This window comes from Clytia hemisphaerica, unplaced genomic scaffold (genome assembly GCF_902728285.1).
Source record: "Clytia hemisphaerica strain Z4C2 unplaced genomic scaffold, Clytia hemisphaerica genome assembly, whole genome shotgun sequence".
In the NCBI taxonomy this organism is placed as follows: Eukaryota; Metazoa; Cnidaria; class Hydrozoa; order Leptothecata; family Clytiidae; genus Clytia; species Clytia hemisphaerica.
In genome coordinates this window covers 23,370-47,300 of record NW_027104041.1, presented here as the reverse complement: position 1 = coordinate 47,300, position 23,931 = coordinate 23,370, and the positions used below count along the sequence as shown (strand labels likewise).

The 23,931-nt window shown below is 35.5% G+C and overlaps 2 protein-coding genes across 2 annotated transcripts; both read right to left on the bottom strand.

The window, feature by feature from the left end:
- Positions 1–5,355: 5,355 nt before the first annotated feature.
- On the bottom strand, positions 5,356–7,500 carry LOC136811807 (zinc finger protein 300-like). Its single transcript, XM_067068434.1, has 2 exons — positions 7,377–7,500; positions 5,356–6,855 (listed from the first exon to the last, which is right to left on the bottom strand). The coding sequence occupies exon 2, from the start codon at positions 6,819–6,821 to the stop codon at positions 5,577–5,579; it is 1,245 nt and encodes a 414-aa protein (XP_066924535.1). The 5' UTR covers positions 6,822–6,855; positions 7,377–7,500; the 3' UTR covers positions 5,356–5,576.
- Positions 7,501–8,246: 746 nt separating this feature from the next.
- LOC136811801 (transcription elongation regulator 1-like) lies at positions 8,247–21,775 on the bottom strand. Its single transcript, XM_067068428.1, has 16 exons — positions 21,587–21,775; positions 18,159–18,376; positions 17,217–17,440; positions 16,498–16,611; positions 15,843–16,064; positions 15,565–15,616; positions 15,001–15,217; positions 14,311–14,519; positions 13,908–14,058; positions 12,163–12,327; positions 11,273–11,599; positions 10,408–10,584; positions 9,887–9,970; positions 9,494–9,591; positions 8,871–8,931; positions 8,247–8,664 (listed from the first exon to the last, which is right to left on the bottom strand). Exons 1-16 carry the CDS (start codon positions 21,773–21,775, stop codon positions 8,521–8,523), a joined length of 2,652 nt encoding a protein of 883 aa, XP_066924529.1. The 3' UTR covers positions 8,247–8,520.
- Positions 21,776–23,931: the final 2,156 nt, after the last annotated feature.

Sequence of the window (23,931 nt, the reverse complement as noted above, 5' to 3'; positions counted from 1 at the left end):
TTTCAAAACAACCTTCCACTTTATTGGGCTTTTCCAGAAAAAATTTGAATGTGGGGGGGGGGGGAGTATATAACATATTTTGGAAATTTACATATTTGTAGATTCTGGACACTATATTCTCCACCCCCCCCACCCCCCCCCCCCCATGTACGAAACTTTTCAGACAGATCCTGGTCAATAGTGTAGCATTATTTTTCATTTAGAAATATTGAAATTTCAGACTTTTGCCAATAACCTTTTACATTCATTACCACGTTTAAAACTTTCAGAGGTTGTAGAGCAACATTAGAGAGTCCAATGAAATCTCATTTTTTATTATTGGAGCTATATTTGAGGTTTACTGATCAAATATGACATCTTTCAGAAAATGTCAACCTCAGAAGGTGTTCTACATTGTAGAACAATAAAAACTATTTAAAGGGGTTCTCAAAAGTACAGGGAACCTGTCAAGTGTTATATGCAAAGATTTCCCATTTGAGCCGGTTTTGAGGCTGACAAACTTAATGTTATGAAATGCACCCGTAAACCTCAAGGTTTGGACCTAGAATATCCAAATGAGTTCACACTCATGGTCATTAAAGGTAAAGTAAGAGTTATTATTTCGATCAATACCATTAAAATAGCTAAGTTTTGAGTTGAATAGCTTCGAAGATGCATAATAGTGTTTGATTTTCAGGCACTTCTATAAACTGCTTCAAAATTGGCAACAAAAGAGAGTTCGTCTTTTCAAAAATTGACCATCAGTATCACATGGTTTGCCTTAATGTTTTTAAGAACAAGTGATACTTTTATGGTCCTACCTGGTTATGCATTTATAACAAATATAATTGATATATACGTTATTATATTATTACGTGATCATGACCGTTAAACAATCATTCAGAACACAAAAAGTGACGATCTATTAAAATTGGTCGTTTGTTTCTTATAAAAAAACGCTTAGAAACCAAAATTTCATACTCTTGAAAGATTCTTTCATATTCAAGACTTAGTGAGCAAAAAAAACATCTATCTCATCAAAAAATTGAGTAATTTGGCTAAGAACATTGATGTATGCTTATTAATAGTGATTCTGATAAATAAAGATGCGTTTTTTGAGCTGAAAAATTATCTTTTTACAAAAATCTGCTTGAGCCATCTTTTACCTACTTTCATGCAAAAAAATCAGAAAAAAACAATGATCCAATATTTCACAAAGTCCAAAAAACCCTTTTTTTAGCCGTTTTTTTGCCCAAATTTGCCCAAAAACATTTTTTTCGAAAATCGGGCTCTGTCACATTCGAGGGTTTATAGTTATGCATCTTTGTGCAAAAAATCATAAAGAATGAAAGAGCCAATCTCGAGAAAAGCTAATACCTAAGTAATTGATAATGTGCTTATAAAAAAATATCGAATTTGGCCAGTTTTTCTATAAAAACACGCTAAGCAACCAAAATTTCATGATTAAACACACATACTCTCTAAAAGTAAGCCCTCGTGAGCAAAAGAAAACATCTATCTCATAAAAAGATTGAGTAATTTGACTAAGAACATTCATGTATGCTTATTAATAGTGATTCTTATAGATAAACATGCGTTTTTTGAGCCAAAAGAATTTTTGCAAAAATCTGCTTGAGCCATCTTTTACCTATGATGGTACCCTACTTTCATGCAAAAAAATCAGAAAAAAATTTTTATCCGTTTTTTGGCCCAAATTTGCCCAAAAAATTTTTTTTTCGAAAATCGGGATCCGTCACATTTTGACCACCACCATTTTGCACCTTTGTACCAAAAATCAAAAGATTCCTATGATTCAATCCTGAGAAAAGTTGGTAACAGACGATCTAACGAACGAACGGACGGACGAACGGACGAACAAACACAGGTTAATTTATAGGACCTCCACCGGGGTAGGTCCAAAAAACTTTCAAACAATTGTAACAATTAATTTGTTTGAAAAGGATGATTTAAAGTTAACCTCAATCCCAATGGTTCTTGACAAAGGTAAACCCCAAAATGGTTTTCATAAGAAGACAGTCCCATTTTTAAGGGTTTTTTGGTGTTTTTGCATTTTGAAAACTCCACTCTTAAGATAAATTACAGGGTGTCACGAACCCTAAAAGTGTCAACCTCAAGCCATGAAAGTTCAAATTTTGCTGCAACTTAAACGGACTATAATCTTGGGTTTGAGTCAACCCATGGCAAAGATACTTATCACAATGAAAGAGAAATTTACTCAGCCTGACTGTACCAAAGTTTTTTTGTAAACCTTAAATAGAACCTTTTATCCAGCTTAGATTAAACGTAAACAAACTTCAACAAAATTTCAGCTTAGATTAAACCTAAGCAAACTTCTACAAAATTTCATAAATACTATTTTTGACGAGGATCATAATTTTTGATTCCTTTTGCCGAGACTGTGGATGTATTATGTACAACACGTTTTTTTTTTTTAAGAAACTAGTTTTACCAAGCAGCCTCAATGTTTCTTAAGAAATTGGCCTTTTGAGCCTTAAATGTTTCTTACATGTTTCTAAACTTTTTGACATAATCACCCTCATGGAAGGCTGGACTGCAAGGTTCTTAAGAAAAACCGATTTAAAAAATGTTATTTTCTCATTCTCAGCCTCAGCATGTTTCTTAGATGTTTCTTAGTTTTTAGGCATTCTGAGCCTCATGTTTCTTAAAAGAAACTAAAAAAAAACGTGTATGGTGGATGTCAAGGTGCTTTTTCAGAGTACCTTAAGTAAAAAATAATTTACCACAAACATGAGACCTGTATGGTGTATTAGTTCCGCTGTGAATTTGAAGATGATTTCTAAGATATTCGAACGTGCGCAACGCACTGGGCTCAACTTCAGTGGCTTCAAATTATTCATAGGCCAAATTTTAGACCCCCAGATATTCACCCAAGGAACAAGTGTGCAGAATTTCGGCCAAATCGAACAATTTTTGAAGTATCCAGGCTGCCCCAAAGTTTTAGCTTCGTTGTGGCGAATAACACGTCCCCAGGCCCCAAAAATCAAAATTTTTGAAAAATGAAAAAAGTGCCCCTAGAAATTCACCCAAGGAACAAGTGTGCCAAATCTCAGCCAAATCCGACCATTTTTAAAGTCTCCAGGCTGCCCTAAAGTTTTGGGACACATTCTCAGATTCTAGCTCAACTGAAGTTGAGAATATTAATTCCGCTGTGAATTTGAAGATGATTTCTAAGATAGCTTCTAGTCGCAAAATGTTTTTCACAAACTACACACTTGTATGACTTAACTCCGGTGTGAATTTTAAGGTGTTGATTAAGAGAGCCTTTTGGTGAAAACGATTTACCACAAACATTACGCTTAAGTGGCATAGTTCTTTCGTGCATTTTAGGATGAACTTCCAGATTGCATTTCCGTTCAAATGGTTGACTACAGACGTAACTTCTACATTAATATCACTTTCTGGGTGTGATTTCAAATTTCTCGAATCATTTTCTTCATTGTCATTCGGTAAAAAATCAACTTTTATTTTCATAAAATAATTATTATCATTTTGACTTAACATTGATTGCTGAAGTAGTTCATTAAGCGAGCTAAATCGTTATTTACTTGAATTCCAATCGTCTTTAGGAGAAGTTTGACCCACTCGCTGTCTGGTGGAATATCTCCATTCCAATATTCGTTTGATAAGTCTTCAGCAACTTTAACACCGATCTCTTAAGAAGGACTTTCGATATTAGGACTTTCTGGTTTCAATTTTGACAATGCCATAACAAAAATCGATGTTTACCAAAACATCCCCAACAAAAGCTTTATTAATATTTGCCATATCAACCATTCGAGCAACCATTCATACAAGTGAACTTCCAACTCTTTTTATCCCATACACAATACACGTTTTTACGGTTAGCTGCCTCATATAAAAGTTCACCAAAATTTCGAGTAAACAAACCATCTCATTGGCTAAAAGCAAAAACATAAACCAAAAAATGTGCAGAGTAAAAGCACAGAAAACACATTTTTCTCTTACTCTGCACATTTCTTTTTGTTTACACGTTTTTTTTTTAAGAAACTAGTTTTCCCAAGCAGCCTCAATGTTTCTTAAGAAATCGGCCTTTTTAGCCTTAAATGTTTCTTACATGTTTCTAAACTTTGTCAAGCTTAAAGGACGCATGTCGATAATACAATAGTCAAATTGACTAATCTACGGTACTTTCCTATCTTCTGTATTGATTTTCTGACTTTCTCAAGTGTTTCTAACTGTTATGTATGTATATTTCTGGAACCTTGATTGGAAGGTTCTTAAAAAAAAACGAATTAAAAAATGCTATTTTCTCATTCTCAGCCTCAGCATGTTTCTTAGATGTTTTTTAGTTCTTAGGCATTCTGAGCCTCATGTTTCTTAAAAGTGTGTTTCTTAAAAAAAAAAACGTGTATGTTTTTGCTTTTAGCCAATGACATGGTTAATTTACTCGAAATTTCGGTGACTTTTTATACGAAACGGCTAACCGGAAAAAGGTGTATTCACACAACCATTTTTTCTGACTTTTATTCTGAAAAACAAAAAAATTTAAGATTAAGTAATGTTAACGTTAATAAAAGTGTTAATAATGTCAAGTTCAATCTTAGTGCTAAGGTCGTTGACATTTTTAAGAAACAAAGATTTTTTTCAGTCAAAGGTCAGAGGGTTTTACTAAGATTGAGTCCCAAACCTATTAAATAATTTAAAAAAACAAAAGACAAAAAAAGTTACAAAAAAATAATGTTAATGAAACTCGAAAAACTGGTATATATTATAATAACACAAATTTAAGAAAATATATACGAAAGGTTTTTGGACACGGTATTCCAAACCGGCTGACCTTTCTGGATCTTTCAGAATTTCTTGTACATAAATGTAAATGTGTGGTCAGACGCCTCTTAGTGACAACACCATGGAAAAGGATGATATTCCGCAAAAATATTTTTATCAACAATCCCTTTGTAATAAGAACAAAAATGAGCAAGTGGGCCAAACTCCTATTAACTCCATTGACAACATAGTTTCAAAAAACAAAAGTTACAAACAAACAACATTTACTCTTCGGTGCCAAATAAACGGGGGGGGGCGTTCGAATAAACCGGGGGGTTAATAAATTGAGGGGGTTGGAAAAAATTTTCAAATCAAATAAACGGGGGGGGGACCTAATTACCGGGGGGTTGGAAAATGGACCTTTAAAAAACCCTAAAAAGGGTCAAAATAGACTATATTGAGGGTTTTTAGAGTAAAACAAGGAACTTTTCTTTTGGTAGCTGGGAACTTTTTCAAAAATTAATAAACGGGGGGTCCTATTAAAATCCGGGGGGTTGGAAAAAAATCGAAAAATTAACAAGCGGGGGGGGGGGCGTCCCCCTAAGAGTATATTTAACTCGAAAAACTGATAAATTTATATATAATAACGCGAATTGAAGAAAATATACACGAAAGGTTTTTGACACTATTATATTCGAAACGAGCTGATCTTTCCAGATCTTTCGGAATTTCTTATACATAAATTGAATACTTTCCATATGCCCATTTCTGAGGAGAACGATTTACCACAAACATTTCACCTCTCGTAGGATCATCCATCAAGTGCTTTAAGTATTCGTCAATTTACTATCTACTTGACCCTGTTTTAATTCTGCATGCATCTCTTTATGTTTTTTTAAAGCCTTCTTCTTTCGAAAGGAAACACCACAGAATTCACATTTAAATGGCTTAATACCCTTATGGGTGTTAAGATGGACTTCGAGAATCGCTTTTCGTGCAAAGGAGCTACTACAAATCTTGCACGTAAAATGAATTCCTTTATGCACGTTCAGGTGTCGATTAAGTTTAGCTTTTTTAGCATAAGACTTTTCACAAATGTCACATTTGAATTGTACTTTAGGTTTATGCTTTCTTTTTACATGGTTATAGAGAAATTTTCGGTTTGGGAACACATCTTCACAGAAATCACATTTTAACTTCTGATCAATAGCAGCGAAAGATTCTAAAACTGAAGTATTCTGTTTTTGGCCCAACCGCTTTGTGTCACTGCGAAGATGATATCTAGAAAGATTTTTATTTAAAATAAAAGGGCGACAAGTATGTTTATCCAGAAGATATTTTGTGAGAAATACAATACCACATGTAGTACATTTTAATCTTTCTTGTAATTTGTCCTGATCAACATCGATATAGTTGCTTTTTGATGGTGTTTGAACAGTAGTAGGTACCTCAAAATTACGACAACTTAGATTCTCTTGCAGCCTATTTACTTCTTGTGGCTGAACAGTTAAAAATGGGTTGTTCATCCCACAAACATTGTCTTCAGTTTCCATTTTTATGTTGTTCATTGGTGATTCTTTATTGCAGTCATTTCTTTGGCTGAATAAAATTCCTCTTTCGATGGTTCCATCGTTAGCATAATCGATTATTTCTCTCTTAATTTTGTCACAAATATTACCGTTGTCATCACTGTTAGGTATGATATTCGAGGTTGAAATAGTGGATTCACTATTAGAATGGTGTGCCGCATTTGAATTTCCCTCATTTCTTGTTTGTGTGTTCTGTTGGAAGGACTTGGAGGAATTCATCTTAAAACTTTCATCATCTGTCGTTGTTGAATGCGTTTTCACTTCGTTTATCGAGTCTTCTAATGCCTGTTTAGCGATGGTTACTGAGGTGTTTAGAATATGTTTGGAACTAGCAATGGATTCTTCAAATTTCATTCTAGCATTAATGATTGAATCATCGAATTTTTTATTAGCGACTTTGATGGACACATCTAGCATCTGTCTTGCATTTCTGATGCAATCGTTAAGTTGTTTGTTGGTGTTTTCCTTTGAATCACCGCCCATCTTTATGTTGTATCGATTTTTTAAACTTTGTTGTCTGTAAATAAAAATGCGAAGACGAAAAATATAAATTTTTGCATTTTTTGACGTTTCGATAACTTCTTTTCATCATGATCACAATGCACATACAACACATATAGTATTGGGATCAAGATGAAAAGAAGTCATCGAAATGTCAAAAAATGCAAAAATTTATATTTTTCGTTTTTACATTTTTATTCAAAGTTATTTGGCCCAGTAAGAGATTTTTTCAAGTTTTGTTTTCTGTAGTGAAAAAGTCAAATAAGTTAAGTCTGTCTTAATTTAATTCACGACAGAGAAATTGGTATAACTTTTAATAGAACCTCAAGCCGTATTGTGTTTGTTGAAAAGATAATCAAGAGTGAGAAAAAAGCTAATATTACCATGTCTTGCTGCACTTTGATTGGAATCAAAAGTAGCAAACCCTTTTTATTTCAAGCTTTTGTTTGAGATGAAAATCAAGACTCCACAGACTCTACTCAACCAAGTTTTCTTTTGACCCTTTGGTGCCAGCTGTATAATTATGATTGTACTTACCAATTCACAAAACGACCAAAATACTCTTCAAGGAAATGACTTCCTTTCTTTACATTTATCAATCACCCAAAAGCCAAACCAATGTCTTTGTTAATTTTTTTTAAATCATTTTGATTTTAACCCTGAACGAAAAATGATATAAGAATTATTACAATATTGTGATTTGTTGATTATCAGTTGAATTCGATTCTATTTCGATTGAGATTACTTCCAAGATAAGTAAAACCACAAACAAATACACATAATTGCGAGTTTGCTAGAGATCAAATTTGTACACAGACACGCTTTTTTTTTATAAGAATGGTGTAAATCCATTTTATCATGGATATTCTTAACTTTTTTGGGAAAATCATCCTAAAATATTCTTACAGTATTCTTAGGTTAGGATCCTAATTCAGACTAGATTTAACATTTAGTACTAACGTCTCAAGTATAAAATGGCATTTTTATTAAGGAGTGAGCCTTACTTGGGGGTAATTGGCAATTTATGATTGGAAATGCTTTAAAAATGGCATTCTTAGCTTGAGTAGCCAAATTCCACGATGGCGATATTCTTAGCATTATTCCTAATCTTTGAGCCATTTTCATCATGGACATTCTTATAAAGTGTATTCTTATTAAAAAAAGCGTGTGTATAGTCCTAAGTTGTTGTCAAAAAGTTGTAAGTTGTAAAAAACGGGGAGTGCGCAGAATCATTTAGAGATATTTTATGTGACAATGGGAAGAGGATGGGTCATTCTTGGGAGCAAAATGAGGGCTATTCTAATCCATTAGTTAAAGTGGTCAATTCCAACAGAAAAGACAAATGAAATTTGACACATTCTTTATTTTAAAAAATTCTCCTGAAGCTATCATAAAATTTTAAAAATATTTCATTTAATTATATTCTTTTTTGCTGACGCTGTAAACATACATACAAAATCATCATCACTTGACCATCAAATGTCTTGCCAGTGAAACTTTACGCATGTTGATGATACGTTTGTCATTTGTTATTTTCTTAACTCAAACGTTTTGTGACATCATCATTTCTACCATGAATTTCGAAGCTTCTAAAACAGTTGAAGAAGGAAAGTGCCATCTCCAAAGAACCTCGCATTCACTTTTTCAACTACCAGTTAACTCTGTTTTTCATATTTTGCTCTTAATCTGTTTTATAACGAGCTGCAGGGTTCGTGGCCGTCGGAGGCGGTGGAGGGCCTCGTTTGTGAAGTTCACTGATATAGGACATAATTAAACGATCACGCTCATTGGCTAAACTGGACATCACATGATATCTTTTATCTTTCTAAAAATGGGAAAGTTGAAAAAAAAATTTGCGTTAAGCATTGGATAATATTGAAGATTTTGCATGTTTATTCTGGCAATACGAAAAAAGTTGAAGAAATCTTTATCAAATCAAATGATCGACATTGATAAAAAACTTTCTTTTTTGAAATCTTTAAAACATCGTTTTTAAGTATGAAACACAAGGATAATTAGGGAAAGTCAAACCTTCAAGACTTCTTTGATATCTTTCCAATAGCTATTGCTTTCGTCCACCAATTTCTTCGATCTAAAAAAACACAAAAATATCACTTCAATCTAAGGAGATTATAACAAGGCTCGCAGCGTAAATGTCCTTCTAAACCAAATTATTATCATGAAAGGGCATGAAGGCGTATAAGGAAAAGTCTTCTGAGGAAAAGAGCTCAAGCAGACCACTCTTTTTTGTTAACATTCATTTAACTCACATCCCTCTTACTAACCGTCACCTGAGCCGATTATCAGTGTGAGAGGTGTGACCTTACTATGGCAACCTTACCGACGCACCGGACTTTACGAACACCGAACACGCAAAGTGCGCATTATTTTTGAAACACACGTGTCCGGTGTACAGAAGTTCGAAAAATTAACACCGGACTAACACCGGACAAAAGGTTTCCGGTGTGGCTGAGGGATACTTTTTGGCACCGGACAAAACACCAGACTGTCCGGTGCGTCGACAGGGTCGTTTACTATGTGGCCGATATGTATGGGGCTCGAACCCGGAACTATCAAATCTGGATGCGAGCGTCCTACCAATCGACTACGCCCCGACCACAAAAAAAATTTACGATCTTCTTTATAACTCTTACTTGTACGTTATTGTTTTGGTTTCACGTAACAGCTCACGGAAATCGTTTCGCGCCGTCGTCGTTTTCTCTCGTATGTAGACTTCGAATTGTTCCTCACGCTGGAAAAAATATGTTTGTTCTCAGTGTAGACCCAGTATAAGAATTATAAATAGGTCTATACCATTACCGCGACCCATGAAGCCCTGTTTTTTTTACCCGCCCGAATAAGAAGTTGAGTATGGCATCTTTTCATTAGTTTGAAGTTACGTAGTGATGACATAGACCTTTTGTAAAACACGATACCATTTTGAATCCAAAAATTAGCCAAAATTATTACATAACCTTAGCGACCAATGAGGTTTTACAAACCAAATGTAAGAAATTGTTATGCTATCAGATTATCCAGATGTTTACCTTTTCACTATTTCCAAATTTAGCATATCTGGGATCATCTTTGATTTGACGGCGAACGTCCCTCCAGTATGCGTCTAAGGGTACCTACGGGAGAAAAATAAGAAAATTAAATTCAAAAAGGGCGTTCAAAAAGTCAAGAAGATCTTGTATATCTTCTGTAAAGCAAGTAATTTTGTGCTCTTGATGTATGCCACAGTGGTTTGGTATGCGTTTCTATTTCATTATAATTTGTTAGGTGCATCTTATCTTACCGTTTCCGTATTGATTTGTATTTAGATTTTTACATTTATACGTGTCGATATTTTACTTTTTCTCAGAATGTGAAAGAAGTCAGTTTGAAACATCGCACGTAAAAAGTCTTGAATCTTCGTACTGGTCAGCGTTCTTCAGACTGACCCCTTATCATGTAATCGGCACACACGCCACTAAGAGTTAGCGTTCAATAGGAACCCGTATAAGTAGTTTTCTCATTAAACGTTTTTTTAGCAAAAACATTCAACAACTGGTGATTGATAACTTACATCAGCTTCCTCTAACAGCCTGCGGAAGGACCTTTTACGTTTGTCACCAATGTCTTTGATATGTTCTTCAAACAATGATTCTTTTGTCTCCTTGTCCAACACGTCAAGAGCTGACCAACGTGGGTCTTTACGTAACGTCCGTCTCGTTTCCTTCCACGTGTATTGAGTATCTTTTACCTGTCGAATAGTGATCGAAAAAATTATCTTAAGGCCAGTCTTCATTTTCGCACGAAAATGAGCGAAATTTTTTTTGCCAATCGTTTTTGCCTGCAGAAAAGATTACGTCATTAAAAAATTTTCGAGCGGAAAAATAAAAAGTTGAAAGAATTTCAACTTTTTTAAACCGTTACGTCAAATTTGCCCAATGGAATTGCTTTATTTTCTAACCGATTAATGACCTTACGATAGTGTTAAAAAGAAAGGTTTTTACTTCTCGTCTGTTTGAAAAAGTATTGTGTGGTAATTACAGCTGACAAGAATAGTTTTCTCAGTTTTCCTTTGAAACAGAAAACTTCCCAAGCTTCTTATTTTACGCAGATTTACAGCTGAGAAATTTAGTGCACTATAAGAGTTGGGTAAATCAAGAGAAAATGCACTAAAAGTGTACGATTTTGAAAAGCAGTTTATGCTTTAAATAAATGGAGAAACTTTTTTCTTTCAATACTTAAAGTTTCTTGTCTTTTCAAGCAGTCATCAATTGGTATTGGAATGGAGTTTTTCCATTCATTTCAAGTATGGTGCCGCTCTGCCAGTTTCGGTAATGATAGCACTTTGTCGAATTCAAAGTATTAACATATATTTATATTACTTTAACGAACTGCCCTTTAATGGTAATGACTGGACACAAAAAAAGAGATACACATACCATGTCAGCAAGAAGTGCATTGAAATGCTGAACAGCTTTATCGTGCATATGAATACCACGCTCCTTCTCACGATCTTTCTCGTAAAGTTCTTTCTGTGCTCGCACTTCTTCTTCACGCTTTCGTAAACTAGCCTCCATTCGCTCGTATTTTTCATCTAGCTTGCGATCTTCATCAGCCTCTTCGTCTTGGGGTGCTTCTTTTGTTTTTTCGTCTTTTTGATCTTTCGTTTCTCCGTCCTTCGTTTCTTCGTCTTTTTCGTCCTTTTCTCCTTCTTCTTTTTCGTTTTCCGCCGCGTCTTCGTTTTCTTTCTCCGGATTTTTCTTTTCCTGTGCAACAGAAGAAGAAAGGACAATTAAGGATTGAAAGAGTAATTTCAGGTGTTGGTTTTGATGTAATGAATTCAGTCGAACAACCTTCTTAGAAAATGACTTTTTGAAAGAAATTTTTGAGAGGATAGATTCTCAATTTTCATCGATTCCGATTCCCTTCCAGAAAATTAATTTGTATTTCGCAGATTGGAGAGATTTTCGAGGTCTAAAAAATTCATGCCATCCGATTATATGCTTCAAGTATCTATATCATAAATATCATGTCCAACTTTGTCCAAGTGTTCAAAAATGATTGTTTTCCTTATCAATGCTAAGCTCTAGTTTAGGCGGTCGACTTTCTGTCCTGCATATTCTTTATTATTAGAGTAGGCCAAAATGTGGACACAAATTTGGCAATTAAAATCTTTACTTGGAAAAGATTGAACGAATTCATTGCATCAAAAGAGGGCATTGATTTAAGACAGCCAACTTTCTGCCCACTTTAAATCATAATAAGAATAGGCAGGGCGAAAAGTGGGCCGTTTAAACCAGGGCTGATTTATCGAATTGTAAGGACTTACGGCAAGCTCTTTGATGTAATCGTTAAAAAACTGTTCTCTCTTGCTCGAACTGCCAACCAACTCGTAACGTTTGTCTGTTTCGAGGGAGCCTTTCACTTTACGCCATTCCGAAGTTTCGTCCAAGTTGTTAAGTTCGCCGAGGAGTTCAAAGAAGTTGGTACGTAACTAGCGATCGGTGAAAGAGAAATTAAAATGTTAGTCTTGCAGATAGTACAGCAAAGAGAAGACGACTTACCTGGACAAAAAATCATTTTGTCATTACTTGGAAAACTTAACTGTGCTTCTTAGCAGCGTTGAAGTTCCCGTCGTATAAGGCATGATTACGCAAGAAAGTTGAATTTCAGTAATAAAGAAATATTAAATGGGAGAGGTTTCAAGAAAAGCACAGTTGAATTCATAGTCGAATTTTAACAATAATTTGACTTTTAATAAAATATCAAAACCAGATTTACTCGCTCCCTCATTGACTCATAATAACAATATTTAAATTTTCAAAATAACTTAATACCATAGCTCAAATAATGGTTTTCTCTTACTCTTTGATCGCATTAATATTTATTTTGATTTTTTTTTTTTTTTGGTTCCTTTAAAGAAAAGGTGGTGTGCAACTTAGATGTTTTTTTTTAGAAGAATGAAATTTCTTTTACCTTCCGTCCATGTACAATATGTAATACTCATTAAACAAGAAGACATGAATTGGAAGTTTTGCGATCGCATTTCTGCTTTGCTATAACATTACGTAATAACGGAAGATAAGAAAAGTCAGTTAAAGTTATCATATGAACATTATGTCAACGGTAAAATGAATAGAAGTTACAGTAAAATTCTACACTCTTATTACACTAAAATTGGGCTTTTCCAGAAAAAAAAACGGAAAGACCCATTGAGGAGGTTCAATCTTTTGCAACATACTCGCTTATAACAACTTTTTCAATATTTCCGACGGATTTTGAAATAATCATATAGAATGCCACCAAATATCAAACCTTAAACCCTTTGACGCCCTAGGACGACCTCCTCAAGAAAGGGGTTGCCGATTTTAATCTGGAAAACCCCACATACTTATTATTCGGTATCATTCAGAAATGACAAGAGGGTTGAATGGCTCACATAACACACGAGATTATTGAAAGCAACTTAAAAAATAAAGGTCCAACAATCCCAACCCAAAGAGCTATCAAAATTCAGTCATTAATAAATTTTGTTGAATATGGGGGAGGGGGTACTCTATCTCAATAATCTGTCACTCCTCACTTTCTATATCACGCAAGACAGTTAGTCGGTCAGCTGACATCCATTTCAAAATTTGGCTTAAAAAATAGTTTCATTGCATTGAATTATGGTACAGTGGAGTCCCTTCTATATCTCGAACACGCACGGGAAAACATAAATTTGTTCGAGTTAAGGAAAATTCGAGTTCTGTAAGGCATTGTTCACCGAAGGAACCATTCATACAATTTGTTCGAATTAAGGAGACATTTGAGACATTGAGGTTCGAGGTAAAGAGGCTCCACTGTAACAGAAAGTATTGAAATAGGTATTTCGGAGAGGAAAATTTTTAGATTGAAAATAAGACTTTCAAAACTCACATTTCAAAACCTTTTAAACATTCAGAAATATCTTTTACAATACTAATTACTATCCTACCAAGTTTACGATGCAGCTTTAAGAAGACCGAGGAACTGTGCATGCGCGACACAGACACACAACACACGACGAAAGATTGGATACATAAAATCACTTACTTTCTGTTCGCGCGCGCGCAATCGCTCCTTTTCATGCTTTCGGAAGTCCGTCATGAACTCGTTGAAAAGGTTCTCTCGTTCTCGCATCTTCTCGATTCCCTTGTATCGAGAGTCTTTTGAGTTCTTCGATGCGAAGTCACTGAACGATAGCCTAGAAACAGATGAATAAAGTTAAAAGAATTGCCAATACATCTTAAAAACCAGATACCTTGGCTAGATGTAATCTTAGTCTTAGCACCTGATTCAAGAGCTTTGCCCTAAGAGCATTAAGCTGCTTTTCGGTGGTGATAACCTCGATTCAAGGGATTGAGTCGTATTTTCAAACTATCTTTATAGTGGTTGTAGCTGAGTCTTTGTTTGAAAACATATCAGAAAAAATCCGTTTCGTAAACAAATTTCGTACCTCGACGAATTGACTACTTCATCCAATAATTGTTTGAATTCTTCCTTCTTCTCTTTCAGCTTTTGAACGCGCTCCTTCCTCTCCTCGACCGCACGGACTCGCACATACTTCTCATAACAGTTCTTCCTTTCTTTCATTGTCAACAGCAAGTATCTTGGATCAAACAGGATTTTGTGCAGTTCTTTCTCCCATGTTGAAAATGCAGAGACCTAAAATGAATACGGAAAAAGATCGGTAAGTAAGTAGGGTTGCGACCAAAGTCGAGGGTGACCGAAAAGTTTGTTTTTTTTTCAGCTGTCTACCCGAAGGTAGATGGGGATGGCGTCAGTCCTTTCTCTGAATTTCTACACTTACTCCTGACCAATCTCTTTAATTGCTGAGCATTAAGCAGAGGGATTTAGGTATGCCTATTTTGGGGAGCTTTGGTATGACCTGGTTGGTGGGTCCAACCCACAACCTTGCGCACCGGAGCTAGGTGCTTTACCTTCATTCTAAGGTACCATTTTCGACTTTTTGGTATGTTTAGACATGAAATAAGGTGGCTAAAGGAAGAATTTAAAATACAAATGAACGACCATGAAAATATTTGGTAATATGTTTGAGTTCTTGAAGGCTTTTTCAGGGATTGAAACCAAATTCCTTTCCATTGCTCAGGATACCAGACCGAAATACAAACTTATTTTTCCATACCTGTTTCTCTCTCAGTAGTTGGGTGAACATGGTCATTCGTTCGTCCAATGGTATAATACTTCGTTTGACATCGGCCTCCTTCATTGGGTCGACCTGTTGTTTGTTGTTTCCACCTTTCCCTTGGTTTTGCTGTTGTTGTTGTTGTTGGGGTGGTGGTGGTTGATTGTCTTGCAAGATTGGTAACGTTCTAATGTCGTTCGGCTCATGAGTGTTACGTCTGCAGAGAGAAGAAACAGGCTAACAATTACTACAAGTACAGCGTGGCAAACTGATTTCACAGGGAGTAGTATCAAATTTGACTTTTTTGATTGATAGGTCTAAAGCTTTAAAACTTTAGGTCATCCTTCCCATGACCAACAGAGAAGGGTTCGATAAAATGCCAAAAATTATTCAATGTAAACATCAATAACTAGAAGTAGAGTTATAGACTGAAAATATGAAAATAACTTGATTATAGGGGTTGCTTTTTGAAATTGCTATTAATGTACAGTAGCAAAATGTATTCACATCTACACAAAGATGAATTTAGTTTGGAAAAAAAGAAACTTAGTTAAAATGTCTTGCTTTTTCTTTTTAGGTACTGGCTCAACTTCTTCTATCTTGGATTCGTTTGACCCTGAAGAAAAAAAAACAAACTTTATTTTATAAACCATTAAACAACCTTCTATTTAGGTTGTCTATAAGCCAAGAGGAGCAGGAGGAGTTCCTTTTTGGGGCGTACTCCTAAAGGGCACCTTTCGCAGGAGTATACCACAATGTTTTTTTGGCATTCTCTTCCATTACATTTCTCTCTAAAATAGACTTTTATTAAAGCAATCTCCAATATCTAGTGATTCTCTTACCAGTGTCCATAGGCTCAACCTTCTCCTGTCCAACATCAACAACGACGATCCCAGGTTTTTTATCTGTTTTAGATTCTTCATCTTTGCCTGGTGGTCCCATCCGCAACAGGTCGTCGATTGTGGTATTGTCTTCCAACTCCTTTGGCCTTTCCCATATCGAAGTTTTGGTTGATGGACTGAAGAAAAATACTCGCCCATCACCAGTCCAAACCAAATGCCAAACTGAAAAGAAAAAGAAACAATTGAATTATAAATGTTGTATAAGAATTGGTTCAGATTAGGACTAAGGAAATACGTATTCTAGGGTCCTCAAAAGCCTTTAAATGTTCTTTTAAAAATGTTCTTAATATTTTGGCCATCAAAGCCTTATGTTCTTATATTGTTCATTCTTATAAAAAATAAGCGTACAATAACATAAAAATAGTTAACACAATATCTTAATAAAATAGTGGCAAAATAGCCACTTTTCACTTAAAATTCAGATTAATGATTCGACATCGATGAGAATAGATTATGTTCTGCTAAATTGCCATAGAAGTAGCCACCCAGAAAGCAAATCCTATATATCTTTACACAAGCAACCTTTACACAACACAATGAATTTTTTTTACATTGTGAAATTATGATGAAGACCTGATATTGAGGAGGTTCTCACTTGTTCCAGAAATAGGTCGTGAAGCAACTGGCTTCTTTTGTTCGCCTTCTTTAGAACCTTCTTTCTTGTCGTCTTTTGAATCACTGGTGTTGCCATCTTTTTTATCTTTCTTCTCTGTAGAAAGAAATATTTATGTTTACTGTACAAGTCGGCCTCAACGAAATTGAAAACTTGATGAATGAAATATACCACATCCTAATTAATTCTTCGATAAATTGACATTTCAGGAACATCATAAAAGCTGAATGCAAACTGGACCTAGAAAACTATGTAAATTGACCTAATAGTTTCGATAAGTTTTGAGAAGCTGACCCTCCGATATCATTGGACTGGGCCCTATCCTGGGATAGTTTCCTACCCCTAGATAGGGAAATCACAGTGCTTACCAGACATTGTATTCTGTGCTCGCGACACTTCCAGAGCTGATGATACTCGGACAGTACGGGAGAACCTTGCATTCTCGCAGGTACTGAACATATGAGTACCATCACCACACCACATTCAATGTCCAGCATATCTCCCCATACTCTTGTATCAGAGTGTGATGGTACCATATTCCCCTCACATGGTATGGGTTGACCCAGGCCAAGGTAGATTCACTTGCCAAGTGAGTCGCAGCACCGAGTGGGAATCGAACCCTAACCTCCAGCACTAAAGTCAAGAACGATGACCACTACACTAATGCGCCTATAAGTTTTGATAGAGAAAAAATAATATACCTTCTTTTTCGTTGTCTTCAAATTCTTTAGGTTTGTCCCATTTCGATTCTTTTGATTTGTTGTTATAGTAATAAATCTGACCGTCAGGCAATCTATGTCTTGTCCAATCACCAATAGTCTTTGGCAAGAAATCTGGAGGTGGTAGAGGTGAAAAGCTAGGGAAGGGTGGGAATCGTGGAGGTCCCTGTCCGTTGAATGCTGGTGGGAAACCTGGTGGTATCATACTAAGAAAAAGAAAAAGTCAGAAAAAAATTCATATATAGATATTCAGACGTGATAGAACTAGGAAATCATTTGAATTCAAAAAACATAAAGTCAATATTGCTTTGGCTTTTATTTTATTATAAACTTGCAAAACCTTTGATGAGCTCAATCATGTTTCTGCTTGGTTTGATACATTTAATTGTATTTTTTCCGACGATCAAATCAAGAATTTTCCCTCTCCTTTTGTGATATCTAAACTGGTACATTTGTTTATGAAACGTTTATTGACTTTTGGAAAAATCAAAAGAATTCGGAAATAAGAGCATATTATTCATCGAATTTGATTGGGAATTACTCTAATAGTTTATAGAAAAACTCTACTAGCTTAGAAGAGAATTGTCTAGTTCATCTTTAAAATTCAGAATATTTTTTGACCTCAGGAATAATCATTTTTCGCAATTGTAACGAAGGAACGCAACGTAAATATAATGACATAATAACTTCCCTTTGTGTAAGCGAAAGCCAATAACAGTACTCATGTTAAATGATAACATAGCTTTATACTAATTTGAGTAAAGAATACAAGTTTTAAGTTAATTACATACTCGAAGTTTCGTGTCATACAGGATTTTCACTGAAGATTGCCATCCTGTATGACATGAAACTTTGAGTACGAAATTAACTTAAAACTCGTTTTCTTTACACGAACTAGACATATATTTATATAGCAAAACGAACCCAGGAGGTCCTCCCATCATTGGGAATGGTGGAGGCATTCCAGGTGGTGGTCCCATTTGTGGACGTGGTGGTCTTTGAAACATGCTGGGTGGTGGTTGGTTAGGGCGTTTTGGTGGTTGTTGTTGTTGTTGTTGTTGTTGCTGTTGTTGTTGAGGAGGTTCAGGCTGTTTTTCTTGTTTATCTTCTTCCATGGGTTCATCTTCTTTATCTGCAGTCTCCTGTGTCACAGAAAACAATAAAAATTTTGCAAATTCATAGCTTCAGCCAGGTTTCTAGCTCCCCCCAACAAAGTAAGGTCTCCCCAACAATTTAGCTCCCCCCAAAAAATTGCCTTGTGCTAGGTCCCCTAACACTTCGGGTCCCAAGATAAAAAAAAACAAAAACATTGTTCTCCCGCCCCCGTAGAGAGAAGTCAATAAAAAATATATGCGAGTACAGTACTGATAAATGAAAACTAAATTTTACTTGTTTTAATATTTATGTTTACAAGTCGTTTTCTTTCTATATTTGATTTAAGTATAAGCCGGTACCCGGTCATCGCACGCCGGTTAGCTGTTTGCGAGCGATTTAAAGCCTTGGATGTTGGGAGGTGGTTTAAACCAGAAATCAAAATAAGAGACAATTCCTCTCAAAGTTTGACGATCATCCAGGGGACGTATCTTTTAACCATATTGAAAAGATTTTTTGGGCAAAAATGAGGCAAGAAACAGAAAAAGGCGTCATCCCCAATTACACCATACCGGCGACCAGCGCGTCCGAGCGGCTCTGCATTAGATTTTTCCCTCGCTTCTCTCGCGTTTATTTTGCCGTAGTCGGAGTTTAGGAAAACTGATGTCAAGATAAACGGTGGGAAAAAATAGAATGACATTAATTCGTCGAAAAAAGGCAGCCCGGGTGGGCACTTAGTCAGAGTAAGGGTATGGTAGGTACCGCCTTAAGGGGTCCTTTTTTGAAACGAAATGGGAGTTATGAAAAGAGAATAAACTTAGAATCGGAAAAATGGAAAATTTCAACTTTTGTCCCCAGAAAGAAGAATTGGTCAAATTAGTTCCAAAAAGGAATTAAAATTTACACAAGGATTTCCTTGTTTCTTCTCCTCTTTATTCTGCTAAGGGTCCGAGGGACAGGGCCGAAATACAGCTCGCATCCATAGTCCCCCCGGAAGGCAGCTAGACACGCAGACAAAAAGCGTGATAGCGCAATTTTATTTGTTTGTTATAAAAGAACTTCGTCAAACTTCGATAACTTTTAAATTAACGATGACTTAGATTTACAGCAAATATATCGACATAGTGTTTAAAGGTCCCTTTTTACGAAAGAAAGAACTCGAGTTTTACCGCCTTTGAAGTATTTAAATGCTGTCTGATTTAACAATTTGGGATTTCAAGAGCAAAGTCATCTTGTAAAAGAACAAACATTGCTTGCGAACGAAGTGACACACAAAAAAAAAGCCAACAAAACACATACAGACTACCGCTTTACTATATCTTTTAGATACTTGGAATTAGCTGAACAGCCCCCAGCGTCTCAGTCAGTCATCTAGGCTCCCCCCCAAATCTAGGTCCCCCCAAATATTTTGGTAATTTTAGCCCCCAGGCTCTTTAAAGGCCAAAATATTTCTTAGCCCCCCCCAAAAAAAAATAAGGCTGAACCTATGAAATTGTGGAAGAATATAACACCCCCTTCTCACAGATCCATTGGGAACCCTTCCCACTCGCAAAATTGTCCAAAATATCGTCGCTGGTGGGAAATTATCTTCCAATTTTTGTCCCCGCTGATAATAATCAAATAAACCAATCCTCACAGTAAAATATTATGCTATTTTTCACATCCCGCTGAAATTTCTGACTTGAAAACAAAAGAATTGGAATCCTCAGCCATAAAAAAATATGGGCACATCGATCCCCATCGAACTTCAGTCAATTATTTTTATCCACGCTCGCTGAAAAAATCCTACTGGGCCTGTGAGGTGTAATATAACATTGGATCCCAATGGCCTTTCTTTTACCGAATTGCTAAACATGACTTACAACTGCTTACAATGATAATGTTCCCTTGTCTGTAACAAAAATCTAAACCATATTATAGAGGCAGAGGAATGTAAAGAGATGGAAAAACAGCTTTTCTGATTACTCAAAGTTCAACGATCACTTCTATTGAAAATTCTATTGTAAAAACGTTGATTAGGTCATTAAATGAAAGTCCAGAAAAGACGGCTCGCCATACAAATCGGCGTTGCTCATGATTTGACGATAAAAATGAAAATGTTTTTCCTTTTTTTCCATTATCGTCAATTTTTAAGAATAAGGAGCAATATTTTTAGTAATGTATAGAAAAGAAATTTTAACGCAATGTATTAATGGTTTTTTGTAAACTGCAGAATGGAGTAAAATCAAGATGAAGTTATAATTTTTTCCCCGCTCTAGCTTTCCATATATGATGCGGTCCATATGCGGTTAGATGAGACAGTAAAAGTCGTTATTACTTGGAGAACCTTATAATAAAACTGTCATCAAATAATTAAACACAATTAAATTTCCGGAAATAACCGACTAGAAGCACTCCAAGCGCCTTTTTTTCTTCACCTAAAAGCGTAAGGAGAGACATACAGTTTCTGTAGTCTGACCCGTGCGGGATTGCATTTATTTTTCTCTGTTTATTGGCGTTTTTAGAATTCTCATTTTTTATATGTTCCCAGTTCAATGTACTATGAACTATCATTTAGTCAAAAAAAATGGATGGATTCTCAAAAACCTAAAAAATTGTAAAATTAAAAACGTTATTTGAGGAATAGCTTTCTGTCGTTGAATTCAGAAAGAGACGCAACTTCACCCCTTCGATTCTTTTATTGAGCTTGATTTTATATGGTTGTTTGGGATTTAAACGACTAGGGAATCATAGGAATCGCTGCTAGCAATGCTGACCGAAGATAGAGGACCTTTTCGTAAGAGAAGGTGTACCCAAAATATAATCCCTAAAGTTGCGCATAATAGGCTTGAACAAAGAATTTTGCAAACACTAATTATGCAGATTTTTTATAGCGACAACAAAAGAAACCTATTTACTCGACATAAACTCCCTTAAGGGCAAGAGACCTGGTATATGACGAGCCGTTTTTCCATTGTTTTCAAGAAGCTGTTTTTCCATCTCTTTACATTCCTCTGATAGAGGGGATAAAATTGTCATGTTGTTAAATTCTACTATCGAAAACATCAAATTTGATTTTGCAGATTTTTGAATTGAAAAGTGAAACTATCAGGGACAGACTTCATTAATACAGCTCTTTTATATAGAACCTCTGCTAGAACAGTATCGTGACAAGCATCAATTTTGTGAAAAGAGTGTGAAGAAAGTTTGTAAAATCTAAGAATTCCAATAAGTGGTGACTAATATAAATTCATCAAGTAGTTCCAGAAAATGTATTATACCTTTTTCTCCTCAATGTCATCCTTCTTTTCCTCATCTTTCTTCTCGCCAGTGTCTGGCTTTTCCCATTTGGTTTCTCTTGTTTTGGCATTGAAATAATACACTTTCCCGTCAGCTGAACAAGCTTCTAACCACGCTTGGCCATCTTTATCAAAAATTGGTGGTTTGGGTAAAGTTGTGTTGGAGGGCATGTTCGGACCAGGACCAGGAGACCATGGGGTCCACCCAAAGGGAGGAGGTCCTCCCATTCTTGGTGGAAAGTTTTGATTTGGGGGAAATCCTTGTCCAAACTGGAAATTAGAATGTAAATTGAAACTTTATTTAATAAACACTAAGACCATTAGGTTATTCTTCTTTCTTTCATTATTCTATTTTTTGGTTTGATTTTGAATCAATGATGTAATTTGGATAATAACAAAACAGTGAAAAAATTTATTCATCAAAAAAATTATCTTACTGGTGGAGGAAATCTTCCATGTGGTGGTCTCATTCCCATCCCCATCGGTGGTCCATCATGGTGTGGTCTCATAGGAGGTGGCATCATTGGTCTTTGTGGTGGTGGTCCTGGAAAACGTTGCTCCATGGGTGGCGGGCCCTGGTTTTGTCCAGGGAAATTTGATTCATTTTCGTTCTGCTCATTTTGTTCATTTTGTTGATCTTCACTCATTTTCTTTTTTGTAAATTGCTGGGTAATATAATACATACAGTAAACTTAGTTTTGTTATTGTTTTATGAATGTGTAGACTGTGAAATCATCATTGCTTTAAAATTACCACCCTATGATACACCCTGATAGCTGACAGTTAAGCTAGGCTAGACTTACTTCTTTTTTCCTTCCATTAACACAATGTCTTTAAATAGCATTTAGCACACTAGGAAATGAAGCTTTCAGAAAAAAGTAATATTAAAAATAAAGTTATTTACAGGATGAACTATATGCAACAACAAGGAATGAGAGTTGCAACTGAAGCAAGTTCAAGATCCCAAGCAAAAAAAAACTTGAAAGCTTGAAATGAAACAAAATGACTGATTGCTAACGTTTAGCAGCCAAACAAGTCAACCAACCAAATTTGCTATTAATGATTTATTCCTCAGATAGGGCTTCAATTTTAGGCTTTAATTAAACGTTGAAGTAAAAATAATTTTGCACATGTAATGAGTCGGTGTTTGGGCCCGCAAAATTTCCAGGAAATAGCCTCTTTGGGTGTGAGGATTTAGATGGGTCTCTTTGCTCCATAGATCTTATTCTTGGGAAGCAGTTCTTCAAATTAATTTTCAAAGATGGCTCAGACCAAATTTTTCCATCTTCATATCTGTCTGTATGGCTTATTTTTAGTTAATTTTTTAATCTTTTTTTACAATAACATTTGTCTTTTCACAAAAATATGATTATAAAACCAACACGGGGGTTACCTTTCTTTACAACAAACCGTCAAAGCAAACTTTATAAAGATCAACCATGTAAATGTCACTAGTTTTCGTAATATTTGGATAATATTAAAACCTTTTGTACATAATTAGTTCTTCAAACTTCCCTTTCCTGGCAGGCTTTAAAGTTCATGTTGACCTCCAGTTGCTTTCCCCAGCCCATCCAGTCTAAGCTTAAACTCCTATAATCAGGATTAGAAACTAGGCTAGTATTATCTCTTATTTTTCCCTTTGCAACAATACAATGCTGACAAGTTGACACAACGCATTGACAAGTAATCCCTGAGAGAAGTTTATATCGAAATTTGCAACAAAAACGAAAGTGGTCTCTTCTACTGATTGCTTCCCGCGCTCCCTTGCAGCTGTTTATCAAATTCCACCAATGGAGTTGCTGCACTTCAAATGGCCTTTCTTTTTGGCACCGGAGGCCTCTCAGTGCCTTGCAAGAGGGCAGCAGCTGTAAAATCCCACCTTTCATATACCGTGAGATCAGGAACTTGCATCATGGAGGCTAATATGCATAGCCCTCAAATGAATGATCTATCTAACTATATACTTAAGTAACATCAGGCCGAAGGCCCATTTCTGCTACATATAAAATACAATATTGTTTAATAAAATAATTTTATTCATAAATATCAATAAATATTAAAATCATTCTAAAAATCAAAGGGCTAAAAAAGAAAAGGGGTGATAAGTGTGTCCAAGCTGAAAGTGTAAGACTTAACTAAGAGATTTATTCAAAAAGTTATGAGATTAGTTTGGTTGAATTTGAATGCTAAGAAGTTAAGATTAGTTGTGAATTTTAGGTGGGTAATGATAAAATACTATAAAATATTATATGTATCTTCATTACGTTATATGACCTGGCTGGTCATTAAAATACAAAGTTAAATCAAAACAAAATGGTAGAGTAGAA

Bases quoted from the DNA above. Each gene is read 5' to 3' on its own strand.
- LOC136811801 (XM_067068428.1), bottom strand. From the start codon at position 21,775: ATGCCCTCCAACACAACTTTACCCAAACCACCAATTTTTGATAAAGAT. The intron at 15,218-15,564 runs GCAAGACATTTT...TTCTCTCTGCAG, and splicing joins CCAGTACCTAAAAAGAAAAA to ACGTAACACTCATGAGCCGA. The intron at 14,059-14,310 runs GTACGAAATTTG...ATCTGTTTCTAG, and splicing joins GAAGTAGTCAATTCGTCGAG to GCTATCGTTCAGTGACTTCG.
- LOC136811807 (XM_067068434.1), bottom strand. From the start codon at position 6,821: ATGGGCGGTGATTCAAAGGAAAACACCAACAAACAACTTAACGATTGC.